Source organism: Ammospiza nelsoni, chromosome 10 (genome assembly GCF_027579445.1).
Source record: "Ammospiza nelsoni isolate bAmmNel1 chromosome 10, bAmmNel1.pri, whole genome shotgun sequence".
NCBI classification, from domain to species: Eukaryota; Metazoa; Chordata; class Aves; order Passeriformes; family Passerellidae; genus Ammospiza; species Ammospiza nelsoni.
In genome coordinates, this window is record NC_080642.1 from 23,079,933 (window position 1) to 23,103,021 (window position 23,089).

At 40.3% G+C, this 23,089-nt stretch overlaps 1 protein-coding gene across 14 annotated transcripts in view; it reads left to right on the plus strand.

Moving 5' to 3' along the window:
• Positions 1-259: 259 nt before the first annotated feature.
• Positions 260-23,089, plus strand: part of PER2 (period circadian regulator 2) — a 49,488-nt gene continuing 26,658 nt past the window's right edge. For 4 of the 14 annotated variants that reach the window (XR_009419049.1, XM_059478831.1, XM_059478844.1 and 1 more), the window contains exons 1-6: positions 631-692; positions 9,364-9,419; positions 10,269-10,332; positions 12,202-12,454; positions 20,176-20,665; positions 21,471-21,539. Coding sequence is in view for 13 of the 14 variants with exons in the window: in XM_059478831.1 (XP_059334814.1) it covers positions 20,394-20,665; positions 21,471-21,539 (341 nt within the window). In the remaining variant the exon portion in view is untranslated. Of the gene's footprint in view, positions 384-624; positions 693-1,346; positions 1,453-9,363; positions 9,420-10,268; positions 10,333-12,201; positions 12,455-15,307; positions 15,438-20,175; positions 20,666-21,470; positions 21,540-23,089 lie in introns of those variants that run through there. The other 10 variants (XM_059478834.1, XM_059478833.1, XM_059478838.1 and 7 more) reach the window with 10 other exon arrangements.

Consider the following 23,089-nt stretch of genomic DNA (forward strand, 5'->3'; position numbering starts at 1 on the left):
GCGGACCGAGCGGCAGCGGCAGGGTGACCCGGGGGCCGCGGCGGGGCCTGAGCGGGCCCGGCCGGTGTCCGTGAGCGCTCAGGGGGCCCTGGCGGGGCGCTCGGGCCGGCCCGAGCTGCGCTGAGGGGCCCGGGCCAGGCCCGGCGCGCGCGCCCCGGCCGCCAACGGTCGCTGCCCGCCCGCGCGCGCGCGCGCGCACGACACGTCACGCGCGGCTCCGAGCGGGCGGGGGCGGAGCCGCTCTCCCCGGGGCCGTCACGTGACCGCTGCCCCCCAATCCATCCTCCCCGGCCCGGCGGTCCCGTAGCGGCGGTGGCGGTGGGCGCGAGGGGAGGCGAGCGGAGCTACCGCGGCTTCGGCGGGAGGCGGCGCGGGGGCCGGCGGTGAGTGCGCCTCGGTGGCGGCGGCGCGGGGGAGGGGAGGGGCGGGCCGGCGGCGAGGCAGGCTCGGGAGGCGGCCGCGGCTGTCGGTGGAAACATGGTGCCACACGTGAGGCTTATGTAAAGTGAGCGGCGGCCCGCGCGGCCAATGGCAGCGGCGCGCGCCCCGCCCCCGCCCGCGCGTCTCGCAGGCGTCACGCGGCCGCGGCCAATGGGAGCGCGGGCGGGGCGGGCGCGCGGCGGCCGGTCACGTTTCTGCCCGTATGAAGCCCGAGCCGGGAGGCGCGGGGCCGGCGGGACGCGCCGCGCGCGGTGAGTGGGGGCCCGCCGGGCGCGCTCCCCGCGACCCGAAGGGGCTGGGGGACCCTCGGGGAGCGACGGGAGGGGGCGGCGAGCGGCGGCCGCGGGGGGCACAGGGGCTCTCCCGCCTCCCCCGTCCGCCGGGCCGAGGTTACGTAACCCTCGCGCCGGGGCTCTCCCGTTGCCGGGACGATGCGCGCTCGGGTCCCTCTTGTGCCGCGGGGTCCGTCCCGCTGCCGGCCCCGGCCCGCCGCAGCGGGGGCGCGCGGGGCTCCCTCGGAAAGGCGGCTGTGACACGCCCCCCCCGCTGCCCGTGAAACCGCGGCGAGGGAAGCGGCGGCCGGCTGTGAGTCGCTCCCGGGGCGGGGTGCGGGGCTCAGTGCGGCACGGCCCCCGCCCGCCTTGGACCGGGAGAGCGCCCGGGAGTGGGGGTACAGCCGCCCCACAGGGCCGGGACGGCAGCTGGGCTCTCCGAGGGGCGGCCGCTGGGGCCGGGCAGGGGCGCGCAGGGGGCGGTGGCCCCGGCCCGGAGCGGGGAAGGCGGCAGCGGGGCCGGACTCGGTCCCCCGGCGGGGCTCCGCTCTGCCGGCCGCGGGCTGCGGCCACGGCTGTGCCCGGGGTGCGGAGTGGGGGAACCGGCGGAGAGCACGCGTGTCCCGGGGCACCGAGAGGGGACCGAGCTGGGCCTCACCGGGCGGGCGGGCTGCTCCACGGGAGGAACCGTGTGGCAGCGAGTATCAATCTCAGCGCCGCTGAGATGTGCGAGCTACAGGTAGAGTAGGCAACAGGTGCTGTCCATTTGTTTTTTGCGGTGCCCGTAGCTGTAAGGACAGTCTGTGCCTTGAGACGGTGTGGTCGTGCTGCTGTTCACATTAGGTGCATAGTGTTACATGCATGATTACAAAACGCTTTATGTAAGTACAGTTTCATGCAAATAGGTGAGCAGCATGGTAACAGTCAAGCTGACGCTTTACATTTGACTTTTCGCAATAGGGTAAGCCTTTTCATAATGGGACAGCATTTCCCTGTGTGCCATAGGAGCTTAAAAGGCCTCCCAGGAGGTCGATGTGAGGTATCAGGTACTTGAGAAACTACAGTGCTTTGTAAGTGTAGTCCAGTGAAAAAGTAACTTGGCTGAGACAGTGCATTGATTCGGATCAAAGAAACAGAACCATTAAGTAGGAAAAGACCTCTGAGATCCTTAAGTCCAGTTGTTTCATCCATATGTCCAATCTACCCTCTTGCAGTTTCAAACCACTGCCTTTCATCCTGTCACCATATGCCCTGATAAGAAGTCTTTTTCCATCTTCCTTTTAAGCTCATGTCTTTCTTTTCCAAATGCCAGACTTTGAGATTTATTGTCTTGGACGTCTGAGATTGAATAGCTTTCATGAGTAAAGGGAAAGAAGTGGAAATACTCTAATGATTCTAGTGGTAAGAGTATCTGTCAAGTCAGAAGTAGAGTAAAAAACCTGACTAGTATAGTGAGAAAACCTTACAAGTTGCCAGTATTGTTTCAGCCACAGTTTGATTGATGTTAGGGAGAGTGCCCACATTGTTGCACTATAACATCAAGTTCCTTCTTGCTTGTGCTTGTGCATGTTTAAGTGCTTTTGTGATCTTTCTGTTTTGCCTTTGTCTCTGAAACTTGCGTTGTTTCTGCAAAGTGAGGAAGTTTCACTGTAGGACTGGACTGTGTCCTTGCTCCATGCAGAGCTGGATGTTAGTCTTGTGGTGACGACACTGTCCTGAGCTGTGCAGTCCTGATTCTGGACTCTGCAGGTTGCTCACCTCACTAGTAACACATAGAGCAAAAGAGATGGCCTTTGGCCTGGAGTGGAAGAAAAAAGTCTACCAAAACTTTCAGGTTTTGGACATTTCAAGTGTGTATTTCAAGGTAGTTGGGTGTCGTAAATGTCAAACACCGCAGTGAAAGAGGATGGTCTGTCCCATGAAGAAGTGGTTTGGCTTGATGTAGTTCAGAAGGCAAAGGCATGGAAAGAGGGTTTTTGGCTTTTGTGCACTTTTTCAGATTTGGCAAGTTTTTTTGGTTTCATTTATAATTCAAAGAATGCATGGGTTTGCTGGAATTTTTCTTTATTGGTCCATTGGTGGGACTTGTTATAGACTTCCTATATTCCTTTTAGCAAACAAATTCTGTTGGTGAAAATCCAAGTAATTTTTATTTTTACAATTTACTGTTACTTATTTTGGATTTCCACGGAGAGGCATTAAAGAGGCAGCATACTCTTGGCATAGTACCTTGTCTGCTTTTTCTTCTTCTAGTCATAAGATTAAAGTATGTAACAACACAGTTTACTTGATAAACTTACTTGAGCCTCTCCCTGAACAGTATGCTCTTACATTAATAAGCTTTTCTATTAAACTGAGATGTCGATGGAGTTTAGTCTCAAAGTATGAATATAGAATGAAGTGGGGAAAGTGACTGGCAGTAGAGTTCTGGATTCTTCTTCTACTTCAGACGTTTATTATGACCAGGAAGTGTTTGGCTTAGATACAGACTGATAAACAGTTTTCTTTTTTCCTGGGTTCTTGCCACACCCTTATTTCTCTAACATCTTTACAGTATTAGAATATGCTTTAGTGCATTAAAAAAAAAAATCTTTTTTTCGCCCCTCAAAGAATAAGGAAATGAGCAAGTTACCATGGGATGAGGTGTATTTGTTGTGGTTTAAAAGCAAGAAGATTACTGGTAGCCAGTAGAACAAGTAAATTATCACTAGTCTAGATCAACTGTAGTGTTTTCCATAGGGTTGCTATGGTTGGCCTATGTTAAAAGGAACGTCATGTTCTTAGCGAGGCCTTGTGTAATAGCTGGCATGAGTGTCCTGTAGACACTGTATTATACTCATAACATTACCACATCATAATTACCAGGTGATCAGGTGTTTCTGAAAAGGAATTTTTGTCTCCAGTTTTGATTGCATGGCCTAGAATTCCTCTATAAGGATGGTGGATTATTGGGATCTTTAACTGGTTTGTCTTACTGCATTCCACATTCAGTTATATCCCTGTAGTGCAAGTTTTAAACTGCTTAAATATTCATTGTGTTAACTTAGCTTGTCAAGCACTGAACAGCAAGGGAGTCAATTAATATCCCCATTATTCTTTGTGATACTGTTGTATTACTCTAAAGAGCTTTTACTTGTTCTTTTGATTATGGATGAAGTTGAATGCAGAAAGTGTTGGTCTTGAAAGTAATGCTGGTGCTGTTTTGTGCCCTAAGAAGTGTCTGTCTGCTTTCTTGCTTGAACGGTGGCCTTAAACTTAACCCCTGCTGGGGGGTCAGACTGGAATATTGTTGGTTAGCAAGGCAGGCTTTTTTAAAGTAGAACTGACTTTTTAAAAGTAGAACCAAAGCTGCATTGCCTTTGTTTGTAGAGGTCTGCCTTCTGACGCTCAGAGCTTTGTTTGTGAGGGGATAGGGGTGTTTCTTTTGAGACGTCTCTCTGTGAGGTATTGTGAAAAATGCCAATCACTTGTTATTAAAATTTTAAAAGTTTGATGGTAAAAAAATGGTTATAAAAATAGTAGTACAATTAGAGTAATCATAATTTGGACAAATTGAATTAGGACAATATGAGACAATAAAGACAGAGTTACGGATGTCTGGGTACTTTTTTTTGACACCTGTTAACAAAGATTAACCCTTAAAAACAACAGCCTGTTGCATATTCATACACCTCATACATGATGCATAAATTCCATTTAAATACAGGATTCTGTCTGGTCATCATCAACTTCTTCCTTCTAACCCTAACAGTGCCTTTGAGGTGGGAAGAAGTTTGTTTCTTCTGATAAGAGGCAATAAATTCTTTTTGTCTGAAAGATTTAAATGTCCTGGGGCTGCTATCTGGTGTGAGTGCCTCACTCCTTTCTTTAGAAAATCTCACTAACATAGTTCTTATTTTACCTACAAAAGTTATCTTTTAATTACAAGACTGCAGTTATCATATTATTAAAACGTTAATACAGACTACTAATTAATACATCAAAATATGTGCGAAAAATGCATGTATTTTATAATTGGCTTTTTGCAAATATTGAAATGAATATGATATGTGTTGTGTTAGAAAGTAATGCTGTATTAATTCTCTTAAGTGTGTTAAATATAGTTTTAAGTTACAAAAAATGTTAAAATAGAAACTATGCTATGTAGGAGACTTTTCTTTAAAGAAAGGACTCGCAGTGAGATAGCAGCCACAGGACACCTGAATCCTTCAGAGAAAGAGAATTTATTGCTCCATTATCAGAAGAAACAAACTTCTTCCCACCTCAAAGGCACTGTTAGGATTAGAAGGAAGAAGTTGACGATGACCAGACAGAATCCTGTGTTTGAATGGAATTTATGCATCATATATGAGGTGTATGAATATGCAACAGGTTCTTGTTTTTAAGGGTTAATCCTCTGTTAAAGTGGGTCCTTTTTCGGGCTCTTGCTGCCCAGAAAAAGGTACCCAGACTGTCTGTAACTTTGTATTTGTTGTCTCATTGTCCTAATTCAATTTGTCCAAATTATTATTACTCTAATTGTATTACTATTTTTATAACCATTTTATTACTATTAAACTTTTAGAATTTTAAAAACAAGTGATTGGCGTTTTTCACAATACGGTAAATATCTGTGTAGAGCCATATAATATGCGCTTTTCACAAGTATGATTAAAGGACATGGGAAAAGAGAAGGTAGAATCAAAACCACAGTTCAGAGGGTGATAGGTTTCCTATCTCTTGCTGTGATTTCTTGCAGCCCCGGGCTGCTTTTGTGAAATATTGTGGCAGAGAAGACCAGAAGGAGAAGGGTGAGATTGCAGCGTCTGTAGAGCGAGTGGAGATGCGTGCAGTGCCTCGGAGCCCGCTGTGTGTGTAGTAGGCAGCAGCGAGCACATGGGACCCCGCATGCCTGGTGGCCACGCCGGCTGCGCTGCTCTAAAGCGCCTGGGCAGCCCGCTCGCACCCTGCTGCCGGGACACTCTCGGGAGCTTGCGGGTTACTGCAGCCCCGAGACACGTGAACAGTCTCTGCTCCAGCCCGCACCTTCGGAGAATGACTCACAGCTCTTCAGTTCTCGCTCTCAGAGTTGTTTATTGTATCTTATCTATAAAAATTTTTCTCCTGTCCAGCCTCAGCAGGACAGACAGAGGCACTCTGCCTGCCCCCGGGGCGGTGTTATCTCTTTATACTACAAACTACGTATAACATATTTACATCTAATTCCCTATACCTATCACCTGTGTTAGACAGTGAGCTTCTACTCTAAACCAATCCCAGAGTGCCAACATCACAGCAGAAGATGGAGGTGAAGAAGAAGAAGAAAGGCTGGACACGTCCAAGTTCTGCCATCTTGTCCCCATTCTAAAATCCCCAAAATCTACCTTTTCACCTAGTGATAATTTTATTATTACACTGCTTAAACTTCTGTGGCTTTCAGGTCCTCATACAAAGCTGGTAATTTGCTCCATGGGTCATAATCAAACCCACAGGTGTTCTGGGCTGTGTGCCAGGGTCTCTGAGCCCCCTGGCAGGGTCCTGGCAGCTCTGGACACCCAGAGGGATGCTCTGAGTTCCGACAGGACACGGGCAGGCTCTGGACCTCTGTTTTGTATTCTGGAGGTCCTTTCCAGTGCAGATGGGGTCTTTGAATGGCTGTAGCTGCGATAAACAGGGCCAGGACACCAGCTCCTTTCAGAAGGCTTTTGTTAAAGACAGCTCTGGTGGGAACCCAAGGGGTTGCCCACAGGATGACGCTGAGGAGGAGGAGGAGCAGTGCAGCTTTGTCCCTGGGCAGAGCTGGGGCTTCCCTCCTCACCAGAGTCCTTAGGAAGACAATGTTGGCTTGTAGCTTAGGGGGATCCTCCAAGCTGAGCACTATTAAAATGATGGTGGCAGGACGGAATCTGGCTCTGGTCAAGGGTGGATGATGTAGTGTGGTTCTGCTGGGTTAAAATCGTAGTTTATGTGCTGCTTTGTTGTTTTGAGAGGGTTCATGGAGTTCCCACAGCCTCTCATTTAAATTCAGTCTGGGTGCAAGTCCTCCTGGGAGCAGGGCAAGTGGTTCCCGATGGAAAGGGGTGCAAATACAGAGTATGACGGGGAGAGATACAAATACAAGGTAAAATAGTCACACTTAATAGTGGCAACTAAAGGCAAGTCCTAGAACTCTAACATTCAATATTTAACAACAGACCAACACTTCAAATTAAGACCCTATCAACTTCATTAACATCAGCTAGCAATTACTACTCTGAAAAAGAACTCTCATCTCCAGGGTTTCATTTCTCACATTTGCAAAGGGATTGCACCTGTAGGGAGTCCTTTGACTTGGTCCTGTCCCCTGTGAGGGGTTCCTGAGGGACAGCAGCAATTCACTGAGTTTCAGTGAGCTGCCCAGCTGTGTTCTGTGTTTTCTTGCTTATCCACATATGAAAGGGAGGTTAGGAGCATTTGTGTGTATGAAAGCTTTTGTAAAGTCAAGAAGTTTTTCATACAGATGTTCTCAGCTGCTGGGGATCTGCTGCTGAAGTAGTGTGTGGTAGTCCTAGAGGAGCCTTATAAGTTCTCTGATGTTTTTTGGTAGGCAACTTTGCTTGTAGAACACAATCAGAGGCAAGGCTAAATTTACCTTCCTCAACATATATAAGCATGGAATATGGTTTTCATTTTTCCTTAATTTTCTTAATTTTCCATAATTTCCTTATTTTTCTCCCAGTAGGAAGGAACATTTTATTGAGGATGCTGTAGGGGTAGTGACTCAACATGTGGTTTACTGAAATACACAGAAAGCATTTCTTGGGGCAGGAGGATGAGGAGATTCTGCAGGTGGTGTGAGCAGGCTGCAGAAGTTCTGTGCAAGCAGTACCAGTGTTGATCCTGACAGGATTTGGTGGTGGGAAAGAAACTTCATCTGTATGCCAAAATGTCTGGGAAAGACTTTAGTTTTGCTTCCACCTGTTTTTGAGCATACCATGGTAATTCTTAACACTTGATTTTTCTTATAGGTAGAATAGTTTAGAGATGGTCAGAGATTTCCTCGTATAGATGGCATTTTTTAAAGCAGAATGGACTTTTAAAAAGTAGAACCAAAGCTCCATTGCCTTTCTAACATCCTGTCCTGAAACAGAGGCAATTCACTGTTAAATAACACCTGCAATTGATTGTAATTGAAGCTTTAGGGAGACAAGATGAAGTGGTGAGGATGTCTAGTACTTGTCTTTTTTCTTGGTTTCACTTCCTATCCTCCTTATTCCTTGCAGCTTTTGTATCTTAGTACAGTTTTTGTGCTTGACCTTATTACATGTACTTTTCAGTTTCTGCTTAGTTTCTTTAATTGTACCAAGATCTTCAGTGTATAAAAGCACTTACTTGATTCCAGTTACAGCTCTGCCATGGTTCTCCTGTGACTTGAGCTCTCATTTCAGTACTAACACATCCAACTCCTAGGACAAGTACATGGTGTTTGTCAGGTTGCTGCACTTTTTAGAGTGGAGTATTGCTGTGATGGGGACAAGAATTTCTTTGGCACAGCATCTTCCAGAAGGGGACTTTGATTCTGGCTGAAATTTTGAACAGGCTGTGGACCACAGCAATGTCTGAAGGGCAGCATTAGCCTGGAATTACAGTAGAAGTAGTAAAAGTGTGTCTTTTTCTTAGAGAGGAGTAGTAGATATGCAAATATACTGCTTAATGGGGATGTCAGCAAATACTAAAGTTCATGTTTGAGATACTTTTGAATTGAAATACTCTTAAATCTAGTTTCAGCTAGAATAAAGGTGAAATATATGACTGGTGGGACATTGTTTTTCTCTTTTCTGTGACAACACTTGGCAGTCTCAAATGTATAATCTTTCTCATTTTTTTCAAAAGGAGCAAGAATTGACATGCTAATTTAGAGTTCTGATTATTGATGTTGTGCTTAATTGTCTCTCCAGTTCTACTTGGGAAGACAGTGGCATTTTCTGGTTACAAAGGAAATAAGGTGTTTTTCAAAATTCACACTGCATACAAATAATTTTACATACCTTTAAGAAGGCACCTTTTTTAAGACAGGAAGCTGGAAGGAAGGATATCTAGAAATCGGCATGGGGCATGTGAAGGAGATGGTGTTTAGTGTCTGTGGAAGATGTCTCAGCACAGGCTGCTTTTTTTTTTAATAGCAAATACCCAACTTGTTGGCAATTAAACCTGGCTCCGGGCCAAGTCTGTTATTCAAGGTGAAAGAACACATTTGAGAGACAGTTTCTGTTTGTTCTCAGGGATGATCAGATTCACTATGGAGTCTTGAGCACAGATGGTGGGTTTAACAGCACAAGGAATACTTACCTGAGAGGGTAAAAGGAGCTTTATTTCTGCTCTGGCAGAAATGAGAATTTGGGGTGGTTTCTTACATTTATAAAGGGAACAGACTTCAGTGGGTAATTTTTCTGGGCATTGCTCAAGGAACCAATTTAGAAGTTAGGTTACAATAATAAATTCTTTTATCAGTAAAATTTGGTTGCATTTCCTCTCATCTTGTATTTGTAGTCTTTATAATTGTTCTTCACTTGTGGAAGACATATTTTGCATGATTTGACTTCTGTTGCGTTATGAAATGAATTTGACTTATCTTTTAAAGAAAATTATCTTGCTAACAAAACCTGATGGTCTTTTTTTCTTTTTTTAATAGGAGCATATTGATGACACTTTGAGATTGGAAAGACCATGATTAGTACATTCATTGAGGTGAGTGTTTGATGCTGTACCCAAGAAAGTAATTTGTGATATCAGTTCTGAACTTGGGAGGGTGGGAGGTGTCTCTGTGGTTTTGTTATTGCTCTTTTGTGTACTTCCTTTAAAATGTTGTGTCAGAATGCCCAAAAACAGGGATCTTCAGGGCTTTACATTTCCAAAGACCTGTTGCACAAATCATGAAGCGCATGGAAATGCTGTGGCTTCTCTAAATCTTTATGAAACTGGAATTTAGTGTAGCGTCAGTGTCGAGTGCTGCATCTGCATTGTTTGTGCAGGTGTTTATTAATAGCTTCCGTTTTTTTGATTGCTCTTGCAGGTGGTAAGGAACTTTCAATGATGAGGAAAATTTTGGGGTCCAGAAAACTTCTACTGTTACTTAGAAAATCAGGATGATAGCTCAGGCAGAAAAGGGAAAATATTATGCTCCTAAACTTGAATTTAAAAAAGCAAATCGTGGTTTCCAATGGTATTTTTTGGTTAGCTGTGCTCTGCTTTGAAAATAAAGAAAAGTTGATTGTTATTGGAACCAAAAAAGGAAACATAATTAGAGGAGTATGGTGGAGGAATGTAATCTGTGATGTGAACAAAATTTATAATGTGCTTTCATTAAATGTGATCTGATGATGCCACAGTACTGGCCCTAGACAGGAAAGACAGATGATGTGGATAGTACTGAAATATTGCAGTACAGATGGAATTGTAACTGAGATCTTGAGCATTAACACTACAATGTCTGTCAGTCTAAATGATTGAGGAAAAAACCCAAACAATCCTGTTTTTCTATGGTTGGAAAATGTGATCTGAGTGGGTTCTAACAGCTGACTCTTTTCAATGCTGCAGGTGTGACTTCAGTTGTCTGCAGAAAGTGAAGCTGGTTCAGCTTGGTTTGCCTCCCATATCACAGGTGTGTTCCTACAGCAGGGTTTTCACTCCTTTCTAGTATCTGAAGTCTTCTGTGCTTAGAATAGAGATATGTCAGTGTGGAAGGAAATGAGGAAATGCCACAAGTTCTGTCTTCCTTGGGAACTGAACAAATTCGATTTCCTTCTGTGGAAAACACTTTACTGGAGATGCCATCTGTAGATAAAGTCTTTTAGTGTTTTGGGACTTGGGCATACTCAATCACCTGTACATTTCCTCTGAAAAATAACAGAAAACAGGTAAAATTGGCTGCCTCTAATTCTGTTCAGACTGTTTAAAGACAAGTCATTCAAACCAGGCATTTTGTTTCTGATAAAAATCCTGTTGGTGTAGATTTGTCTTACTTTCCATTAAATTGCAGAAAGGCTTATCATAAGAATTTTTAGTAGTGTACAAGGACTATTTTTCTTGATGTTTTAATGTCTTCTTAAATTGTTAAGTACATGAAACCAATATGATACACAATTAAAATGGTACATGCTGCCACTGTGAGTATATCCTCAAACTTTGACTTTCGAAAACTTTTTAAACTTTTTTTAATAGAAATTTTACAGGGAGTTGAGTTAGTGTAAAGGAATTGCAAGAGCTGTCTTTAACCAGTTAAATCCTTTAAACAAGGATTTAACTGGTGCTGAAAGACATTCCACATTTTCAATGTTCAGGCTAAAAACTGTGAAATCTGCAAGTAGTTCTGGCTACAGCAATTTCTAATGCTTCTTCTGGTCAGAGATAAAGCCTATAATTTAAATCCTGTACTATCAGTTTATGATAAAAACAGAAGCAAAACATTTCAAGAAGCAGTGCATACAGATTTCTATGATAATTTGAGTATTTTAGAACTTGTACTGGCTTCACAACGTCACACAGGACTGAGTGTTGTGAATAAATTCTTCCTTTAGTCTGGCCAACACAAGTGTACTTCCAACAGTTGTAAGAGTTTGCAGCATGTTAAATTAAGGCTTGCTAGCATGGGCTGCCTTCCAGACTGCTTAGCTTGGGATTTGAACACTGTTCCAAACATTTCTTCTGCGTATTCAGATGAAGCACTTAGAATGATGTAATTGTCTGCCACACAAATGTTGGTCTTCTGAACTTCTGATTTTTATTCTGCCATCTATTTGTCCCACATGGCAGTGGCATGCACCAGCAGATTTAGTTTCTTAGATTTCTTAGAAGAACTTTCATTTTTTTGTTTTTCATCTGAATTCCAAGTGTTTCTCTTGAGAAACTTTTTATTAGAAAGAATCATAATGTTAATGGAGTTTGTTAGTACACACTTCTGACCATAAAGAAACAATTTTTTTTTACTGTGTGAGGGAGTGAGCACTGAACAGATTTCCCAGAGAGACTATGGAATATCCATTTTTGGAGATAGCCAAAAGCCATCTCTTGATGCTCCTCAGCAGCCTCTCCTGGGTGACTCTGCCTGAACAGGGAAGTGGACAAGGAACCTCCAGAAGGTTCTTTTGGTCTCAATCCTTGTGTGAACTGAAATTTGATAACTGCCTGGAAAAATCTTTAATGCTCTTACCAATCCTACTGTGACAGAGAGCCATAAAATGATATTGCAGCAAACTTGATGAGCATTGAAGCTCCTGCTGACCAGAGCACATCAGGCTCTGTGCCCAGCTGGGGCAGCCAGCCCTGTGTTCCCAGTGGCTGTGGCAGCCCATGCAGACTGTACACAGTGTGATACCACTCTGATTGTGAATCCTAAGGGTTATTTTATAGTGCAGAACATAGTATTACTTTAAAACTCTTATTTCAGAGCAAAAGTGTTTAAAATGTAAATTTGTGTCTTCTTCCTCTGCTGTATGACAGTTTCATGTTTAACCAACATTTATCTGCATAGGAGTGACATAGCTGTGAGCATCTCTCTGGTATCTGTTTGAAGAGGACACTGTTGGGGGGCCCAGGTATTTCTTTTATATTTTATAGTTATAGAGGTGTCCGGACTCTGTAATGGTCAAAGATTTCCAGTAGAAGAGGATGAGACAAGAATTAAATGCATGTGGGAGACTCTGGACCTAGGCACCTCATGCTTTTGATGCCAGCTGGGAGGGAGCTTGATACACACTTTTGGCACCTTTTCATAGAAAAAACAGGTAAGAAACACACATAATTATTATCATTCATGCTAGTAGAAAGATGCTTCCCCTCCTGCTCCTCTAGAGCTTATGCAGAAAATATATTGTTCTGTCTTTGTTATCTTTAAACTGGGGTTTCAGTCAAATATATGTACTCATTCAGAGCAGTATTTTGGGTATAAATGGGGAGTTACTTTACTTGAAGCTAAAACATTTTTTAGCCTTAAACCATACTTATTCTTAAATTTAGGTTTGAGTTTCTTCAGCAAGGAAACAATCTGGTTGGAAACATCCTCACTGTGGGTGCCAGGGCCCTGATCTGATGCTGACTTACCTTCCTGTGTAGGTGCTGCTATAAATTCAGGGTGGCACTGGGATGGTTCTGGAACAAGGCTGTGTCCTGATCAGTTCCCTTTGTAAAGTGGCACCTGAAAGCAGTGGTTAATGAAGATGACCCTTATAAGACAAATAACAGTCTTGTGTTCAGGATTTTCTTGAGCTGAAAGGTGAATCCTGATCAAAAAGCTGTGAAATGAATATTGTGAAATTCAGATTTTATGGGAGCCTTTGTGATATAGTAGACAATACTATAATTTTAGTATAAAATTAGTATATATAAATTAGTATTTAGTATAAAATAAAATTGATAATTTTATTGACATTGACATCTCATTGCTTGTTTAAAAAAAGAGCAAAACTTTTTCATGATTACTTGGAGTAAATTAAGTAGTCTACTAAAACAGTTCCCTTTCTTTTTTTTAATGAAAAAAATCTTGCAAGAAATTACTGAGCATCTTTCTCATTGTTTCCTATAATCTGAGAATATTGCCATCTTTTCTTTCCCCCCTTCCTAGAAAAGTCCTAGTGAAAGTATTCTGTTCACTGTTCTTGCCAGGAAAACACAAAGCTCTCAATGTTGAAGTTGCACAGTTGAACAAGTCACTTCTTGGATTATTGCTTGTTTGCCAACATTTTCTCTTAACGTTTTTCGACTCACAAGCATTTAATTATTGTCTAATTGCACAGAGAGAATGCATTCATTGCAGATGTTAATTTTCAATCATATCTAGAATTGCATGATCTGGCTAAACCCTTGCTAGTTATTTGTCATCTAAATAAGAAAACTTTTATCATTTTGCAAAGCAAAAATCCAGAAGACATTTGGAAGCCCTTGTTGTTGGCAAGATCTTCAGTAAAATTTAATCCTGATCATGAGGAATGTCTCCCGTAGGTTCTAGTACAGTTAAGACTACCTGAATATTTACATGTCTATAGGCATAAAATGTAGTGTGGTTCTTGCTTTTTTGGGAATATTTGGAATAAGTTGATAGTAGTTGTGAATTTAGACTCAAATCATGAGAGGTTTGCCTCTTACTCAGTTCTTGAATTGGATAATTTTGACTCTGGATTGTTAGTTTCCTTTATATACCAGTACTAAATATGATAGTTTTTGTGTGAAAGGAAATCTGGAAAAATGTTCTCTGAATATAACCACATCTCTGCTGAAACAAGATTTTTTGGGTTTAAAGTTGCTGTTAGAGAAGAAATCTGCCTCCTTGGTGTTCTACAACCCTTCTTAAGGGTGTTTTTCAAAAACCAGCTCAATTACTTCTTCCAGCATTTATCCATACGTATTTTGGTGTGGTTTTTTGGCCATGTTCAAGTTCAGGCTATTTCTTTTGTCTTGCTGCAGAATAAAGGAGCAACTGTAGGTAATGAATAACCAGAAGACCTTTGCTGCATATCTAACCTGGCAAATCAATGCCTGCATTTAGTGCTCAGTGGAATTGTGGTACCTTTCACACACTGCATCAGGATCTTAGAGCGCTCTAGTCTTTACCAGAGGCAATAGAATGGGTTTTTGTGAGCCAGTTGCTGTAAAATTAAGCTTAGCTGGTGCCAGTTTAATTTTATATAAGTTTTTATTTACAGAGTCAAAATAGACATCCCTTAAAAGTTTAGAAGGTGGAGCAGAAAATAAAAACCTGGCTTCTTTTGATACCAACCCTAAAAGAGCTCTTTGTGTTTCCATGTTGAGATGCTTACTGAACTTGGTATGGGATGTAATTACCTTCCTCAAACTGTTCACAAGAGAGAACCTCACACTGGGAAAGCATGCAAGCTTTTGCCTTCCAGTGTTGTTTGGTTAGTGATTGGGCATTTATTCAAGCATATGAGTGGGATGAATATGTGCAATTTATTCTGTCATTTTCCCTGAGATTAGTTTCAAAGATAATTAATCTCCCTGTGTGCTGTCTGACCGTCTGTGCTCCTGAAGTGTTCACACAGTACTGGTGTCTGCATGCAGATGTTCCACTTAAAGGCCTTTCTGTGCTCACAGTGAAGTCTGGCCAGCTGCATCTCTTGTTATCTAAATTGCAGAGCATGCTGGAGGCTTATTGCCAGCCTGAGCTTTTTTCACAGTTACTCCTATCTCTTCTAAGACAATGTCTCCAAAGTTAGAGCATATATTAACATCACATTATAAAGTTTAAAAGCACCAACGTTCTCCCAAAGAGGTAGTCTTGTTTTAAAAAGGCTTCCCTTTCTGCAGAAGCTCTTGCAAGTTTATCATAATATTTTTCTTGTTCCTTCCTCTTTACTCTTCCTGTATTCCTTACTCTGGTATGTGCCTCTGGCGCTGAGGCCTTTGAGATTTTGAAACTGAAGAAATTTTGTGCAAGACTGACTTTCAGTGACGTTAATCTTCCAGTCTTGGCTAGGAAAACCATTCCAGCTCATGCTGAGCCAGTTCTTTTTGAAACATACCTTTAAAGATGACAAACTTGTGTTTTCTCCATTACTCAAATACTCTTTTTTTTTTTTTTCTGGTTTGTTCGTCGTTGTGATCCAAATTGTGGTCATTATTAGATGTGGACAAAGCTGCAGAAATTCTGGCACGTTGTTAGTTAGAACCAGAAGTAACACAACTGAATTGCTTCTTGACACAAATTTCTGCCAGGTATCAAGAGGAAAAAAATTCACATAGTGTCTCCTAAGGGTCAGTATCTATTTCTTTTATATTGGTGACTCTCTTAATTTGTACTCATTGCTTAAAATAAAAATGTTTTTTAAACCCTACAAGCTTGACTGTCATTGAATCGACCAACTCTTGTTTCAGGAATTACAGGAAATTCCTCAAAAGTTATTGGATAGCATACAGATTTATTTTATTTATTTCTTTTGGGAACAATTCTCTCCCACCTAAGGAAACACTGCTGAAGTTTCCTACAAATAACTGGCAGAATCTAGCCTGGGTGTCATAGAAAGAAGGGAGGAGATGAGACAATAGATGATATTTGGAGGTGGAAAAAATTATTCACCAGTGGTTTAACAACTCAGAATTTCAAACTGTAAGACTACATGCTGGCTATGGCACTATTTTCATTGCCTCTTAGACTTCCAAAGATCACAGAAAATACTTTGGGAAAATAATTTTTCAAGGAAAGATTGTGTCAAAAAAGTGTTTGTGAACAATTCTCATGGCTGGAAATACTACAGCACATGTAATCCTCTCTGGCATCAGAATTCAGGAGAAGAGGTTTCTTGTGCCTAAAGGCTAAAACTCAAAATATTTACATTCATTGTTGTTCTTGTAAACTGCACAATTTTACTGCATTACTGCTATATTGGGCTAATTACCTTCAGAGAATTTAGGGCTATTCTGATACTCTGTCTTTGGTAGTTCAGGCTTATAAACCTATCAGTAGTGATTTACATAGTTTTCTTTATAGGAGTAAATATAGCAGCCCAAAGTTGGATTTTTTTTTAGTTTTTTATTTTGTGAGAGCTCTTTTCCCCTATCTCTAAAGAAAACATAATTTCCTAACAGATACAGTGGTGTTTTGATTATGGCAATATTTTTTTCTCATGTATCTAAAACTCTTTCTAAGTAGCATTTTGTCAGGGAAACAGGAAGAAACTCCAAAGTTGGGTACAGACTATAGGATGAGAAATTGTACATCTTGCCTTACATTTGTGCACCTCAGGCCTCCTTTAAGGTGATGTTGTGAGTGCATTTTTTTCTTAAAGCTTCATTTGAACTGTGATGGGGTTAATTTCCTTCCCTCATGGAACTCTCCATCAGGCTTTACAGTCTGAGTGTCCTCTGAGAAATAACAGGATAAATGACACTGGGAAATGGCTTTGGGGAGTGGCTGCAGTTATTTAAGCAGACATGCTCTGGTTTACACAGCAGTGGGAAGAGCATCCCCTGGGTGCAAATGGATCAACACATTTATGTGTGAAATGAATTTGTACAGAATCCTACAAGACAGCCTTACAAATAGGACTAAATACTTTACAGAAATATGTGAAAAACACTAATCACTTGTTTCTAAATTTTTAAAAGTTTAATAGTAATAAAATGGTTATAAAAATAGTAATATAATCAGAGTAATAAAAATTTGAACAATTTGGATTAGGACAATATGAGACAATAAAAACAAAGAGTTATGGATCTCAGAGACAGTCCCAGTCTGTATATTTAAAATAAATAATATATTTATTTTGCCCAAAAAAGACCCATGTTAACAGAGGATTAACCCTTAAAAGCAACAGCCTGTTGCATGTTCATACACCTCATCCATGATGCATAAATTCCATTCAAACACAGGATTCTGTCTGGGCAGTGTCAGCTTCTTCCTCTGAATCCTAACGGCGTCTTCAGGGCTGAGCAAGGCAGGAAGAAGTTCGTTTCTTCTGATAATAAAGCAATAAATTCTCTTTCTCTGAAAGATTCAAGTGTCCTGTGGCTGCTATCTCACTGCGAGTCCTTTCTTTAAAAAACTATCTTACATAGCATAGTGTCTATTTTAACATTATGTTATAACCTATGTTTAACACGCTACTTAAGAAAATTAATACAGCATAACTTTCTAACATAACACATACAATATTAATTTTAATATTTGCAAAAAGCCAATCATAAAATACGTGTTTTTCACAAATAGAACTATCAAAGATGCATGGTAGTAGGACTCACAAGAAGTAATCTTAGATTATTGGCTTTAAGGCCATAAGCCTTATGTGTATGAATATGCAACAGGCTGTTACTTTTAAGGGTTAATCCTCTGTTAATGTGGGTCCTTTTTTGGACTTACTTTGTCCAAAAAAAGGTACTGGGACATCTGTATCTCTATGCCAGCATGGTTGTGGCTAAAGCTGATAGGCCAAGAAAAGCTTGTAGTGTATTGTAATTAGGAAATAGTTGATTTCTGCTTGTGATGGCATAACATCTGTATTGTCTCACCCTTCCCATGAGACTGAAACTGGAATGAAAGTGTTTAAAATGCCTCTCAGTTGCCCCATCTCTGGGTCAGAAAAGAGCTTAGTCTGACACATTTCTAGAGCAGTACTAGGAGGGGAGGTTTGTTCATGCAGGAATTCCTGTTCCATGCTGGCTCTCAGGGCTGGGTTTGGTCCCTGTCATACCCAGCCAGGCTGGCTGAGCTCAGCTGTGGCACTGCTGGACACAGAGCTTCCCTCAGTGTCCCCAGAGGGCAGGGCAAGTGTCAGCTCCTTGTGGCACTGAGATTAGATCAGAGATGAACCATCTGACCCGGTTAATCATTGGCCACCAGAGAATGTGCCATTGTGACATAATCCTGCAGTTCCAGCTCACAGCAAATACTCTTTTATCGTGCTCTGGTTATGTAATTCCCAAGACAGAAGTGGTTAACCTTAGTCCAGGAAAAAACTGTCAGAGCTCCTGAGGGGTAATTTAGTGCCTGGATATGGCAGCATCACAGGAGGTCTGGTTTATCTGCATTAAAATACCTGAAGGAATACCTGAAAAGGAAAAAGTATATTTTTACTCTACTAAAAGGCATTTTTCTAAGTCAATTATGATAATATAATTCACTTAGAAAAAATATTATATTATATTATATTATATTATATTATATTATATTATATTATATTATATTATATTATATTAATTATATTATATTTATTATATTATATTATATTTATTATATTATATTATATTATATTTATTATATTAATATATATAATTTTCCAAGTGAATGATAATATAATTCACTTAGAAAATTATATAATATATCTTGTATATATAGTATAAAATAGATATAATCTATATAGTATAGAATCTATTATATGTATTTTATATATATCATATATTATACATATTGTATATTTTATATATAATATATATTTTATATAATACATGTTATATATTTAACATATAATATATTAAATATATATTATATGTTATATAATTTTCAAGTGAATTATAATAATATAATTCACTTGTGAATTATACACACCTATAATTATTCACCTATAATTCACTTGTGAATAAACTTGTAAGGAAAGAAAATTATTTATATCTTTATACAATTACTGATAGCTTAAGTGAATGTCCTTAAACTATACTTTTAAATGAAAGCAGATATCTTGCATGTTATTTTGACCAAATGAGGAGACTAAGTAGTGTTTTCTGGAAAATGCAAAATAAATGTAAAATGTCTGGAAAAACATCAATTAGAAGGGTAAGCAAATAGCTTCCATGTGGTGTTGCTTTGGAGGGAGTTGAATCATGGTGTGTTTTAAATTACTGTTGTGAGTGTTTCCCATTGCAGTCTTTTCTTAAATACCTAAATATTTATTTATTTGTGTTTAAGACAAAACTGCTGTAATTAATATTAACAAAACTTGGTTGTTAATTTTTTTATTCACTGTCATTCCTGTCAAAGTTTTATTAGTTAATAATTGTAATGGTGAATATTTTAAAGGAACAAAGGGGAAGGAACATACATGGTTCTGTTGTCATGAAAACAACAGAAATTCTCAACAAAGAATCTTAGTTCATAGTTTTACACTCTTGTTGTCTCTGAGTTGCTGAAATGGATGAGGATGTGAGTCATATTAAATATGATCTTTTTAAAACATAAAGTTGAACTGCTCTCCAGTACTTCTCTTTGATGATACTTCAATATTGGTCTGCCCTTGATTCCCCTCTGTATACACTCTGATTGTTGAGCCTGGTGCCTCAGAATTTGGTTTAAAAGGAGGGATATGGGGTGGTTTTTGTTTTAACCTTCCTTTTCCAAGCAATTTTTATCATACCCTCCCAAATTAGTGATAATTAGCAGATAAAATTCTTCTCAGGGTTATTCATGCCTTAGAATTTTTGGTGGTGGTGATGAGGTGTGTTTGTGTGTTTAGTTTCCCTGTTCCTCCTGCATGTTCTGTCTGCTCACCTACATGGCTTTTGTCTAAAGAAGGAAATGAAGAGTACAGTAGTGTTCCTTCCCAACTGATTTATAAAAAACAAACCCCCATATAAAACAAAAGACCAACACAAATTACCTCCAAACCAAACAAGCAATGCTCTGATGTCTGAATAGAGTTTTTTTCCTTTATCAATGCAAACTGAAAATCATAATAGCTATAATCCAAATTCTAGGCAGCAATACTGACAAGTGTTAAGTAAGAAAATAGAAAACAAGGGAATATGTGATCTTTTCAGGAGTTTTTCCATGTTTCCATTCAACTTTCCTTCTTATGTGTGGGTTTTTACTAAAAAATAAATACCTTTTTTTGTGATAAAACATTGTGAGATTTTTTTCAATTTAAATGAAACATTTCACCATGCAAATACTGAATATATTAACCATGCATGTCGTTTTTTACTTTCTTCAGTCAGTGCAAATTCCAGTTTGTCAGCAAGGCAAACAAGAAAATAATTTTTTTTTCTTCCTTCCCTTCCTCCTCAGATTTGTGCATCTGTACTTCCAAAAAGAGTTTATACAGAGGGAAAATTCTGAATATGGCTTGATTTGCTCTTGGTCTTGGCAGTGTTTCTGATGAGTGTCCCACGGACTCTGTCAAATTCTGGGGGTTCTCCTCTAGCACTGAGGAGCAGAACCCTGAGCAGCAGCCTGGCTTCAGTGGAAACCTTTCTCCATCCTTCTCCTTAAAAGAGCAGCTCAAGATGAGTGACTATCCTGGACTTCCCACTGACCACAGCCAGATGATTGCTGAAGACTCAGAAATTCAAGCAAAGCCTGAACACTCTCATGAAGTTCTTCAGGAGGATATTGAAATGAGCAGTGGCTCCAGTGGCAATGACTCCAGTGGGAATGACTCCAGTGGGAATGACACAAATGAAAACTATTCAAGTGGGCATGATTCTCATGGTCATGAATCTGATGAAAATGGGAAGGATTCAGCAATGCTCATGGAATCTTCAGACTGTCATAAAAGGTAGTAGCTCTTATCAAATACATTTCACTTTTATTTTTGCCCCTAAAGACTTTTTACATTTGAATCAATATTTCTGAATAATAACTAAGGTATAAAGCCTCTTCAGCAGGGAGCTGAGTGTGCTGCTTAAGTTGTACTCTCATGTGGTGTAAATTATGTAGTATAAATCTTAAAGAAAAGGTCTCTGCTGTTGGTGTTTGCACTGTCAGCATAATTTGCATCTTTCTTCTCATCACTGAGTGTTTAACTTGCCTTATTTTATTTATTTTCTTGTAAACCAACTTCTGTAATTGTATGTCAAAACCTGTGAGTTAATTCTTATGTGTGAGAGTGCAACCGTGCTATTTTAATCTTTTCAGTAGTAATTTCCTGGACAGAGCAAAGCTGTGTTAAGAACCATCTCTCTAGTAGTCCTGTGAGACCAGGGTGTTGGGACTCAGTGATCCTTATGGCTCCTTTCCCACTCAAGCTGTTCTGTGCTGCTTAGATAAATATTTACAACTTTAGTGCCCATTTGTTATACCATGCAGAAGCTTTTAAAATTTGGGGTTGGGATTTTGGGGTTTTTGTGTTGGAGTGATTTCTTTTGTGGGGGTTTTTGGTGTGTTTGTTTTTGTTTTTTTGTTTTTTTTTTTTTTTTTTTTTGGTTTTTGTTTTTTTTGGGGTTTTTTGTTTTGTTTTTTGTTTGTTTGTTTGTTTGTTTGTTTTGAGGTAACCAGTCATTAATAGTAAAATAAACTACAATGAGCAAAAGTTTGTTGTTAGGTTTTCAAATATTAATCTTTTTCTCTTTTGCTTATTCCAGTTCAAGCTCAAATGCATTCAGTCTGATGATTGCAAACTCTGAACACAATCAGTCCAGCAGTGGATGCAGGTAAATTAATGGGCATCTGTTTCTCAGTAATATGCTAAATGCTGAAAACTAAATAATGTTGTATTTTGGTTTTTTTGTTTTGTTTTGCCTCAACCTGGATGACTACACAAGAAATCCTGTCTTTGATTTCTTCCTGTCCATAATCAGTAGCATCTCAATATATATTAACCACTTGATTAAATTAGAGCTTTTTGTTGCTGTTCCATGTGAGTTTTGTAGTAACCTTTGAAGTTGTGTTACTTTGTTTTGATTTGGTAGCTTAAGTCTGTAATTTTGGTTTTTTTGTGGGTCCCTTTGAATAATGCTGAGGTTTTGTAGCTTTGAATTTTTTTTTGCTCTTCAGAATTTAGTCTGGACTTGGTGGTGTGTTAACATCAGAATCCACCATTGAGCTGGGTTATCCCTGGTGTCCAGCAGCTGTATCACCTGCCTCTCCTGTGTTCCATTTGCTGGGATTCAAGGCCCCAGGGTGTAAGGACAAATGCTTCACATTAATCCCTCTGTACGAACTCTGCTTTTGTCCCTGATAGCCTTGAAGGCTCATATTTAGACTCTTCAGAGTACTGTGCTGCACTTGTTTTAAGTCAAGTTTTTTTAAGTCAACTTGTTGACTAAGTCAACTAAGTTGACTTCTTTTAAGTCAACTTTTAAGTCAGATTAAGAGATCAAAGCCTGGTCTTCAGCAGATCAGAGATATCTAGCTAGATCATGTTGATGTTAAGACCCATATCTAAGACCTGCCTACTTGAATGTGTTTCTACCTGATGCAATTCCTAGAAAAGTGGCAAATTTAAATTATTCCCATTCACCATTTGGTGTGTGTTCACCATATTTTCTGTGTCTGCCTTGCATGCACCTGGAGATTTTGTTTCATTCTGTATTTTCAACTGGAAGTTGTGATCCAGACTTTATGTTGCTTAGTGTGAAAGAGTGAACCAAAGGCATTTCTTAATCTTTGTTTCCCATTGATTTAGTTTTCTTCACTGTGAAATTTTGGAGGGTTTAGTTACTACAGTTTTTTTGGTGTTTCAGTTTTAAATTTTATTAATAGCTCTCTGCTCAGAAATAATTAAGAATCCAGATGGTAGTGTGTTCCCCCCAGCCATCAGGGTTACAGAGCATAATCTGGGAATGGAAGACTGAAGATATCTAGAGAATGATCTTCAAGGAGAAGACTAAAGTAGTCTGACAAACTCCTTACCTTTGTAGGCTTAATCTTTGATTCAGACTACTGGGGTTTGCATTCAGTATCAGTGCCAACCAACAACTCTAGTTTAATATCTGTAGGTACCTTTCCAATTTGCTGTCCACAAAAAGCAAAATTAAAAACTCCTATCTTTATAAACTTGCTTATTCTGTCCTGTGGCTGCCTGCTGTGCCTGATGCTCCTGCTCTCTGGAAAAACATTCTGGAGTTGTGTAACTTATTTTCCAAAAATGTCCATCTTTTGTATTTGCTGCTGTTGTAGGCTGATTTGGAAAGGTTTTTTTCCTTGCAGAAGAATCTGACACTCTCATGAAGCAGCCTGTACTCTGAGAGTACCAACCAGC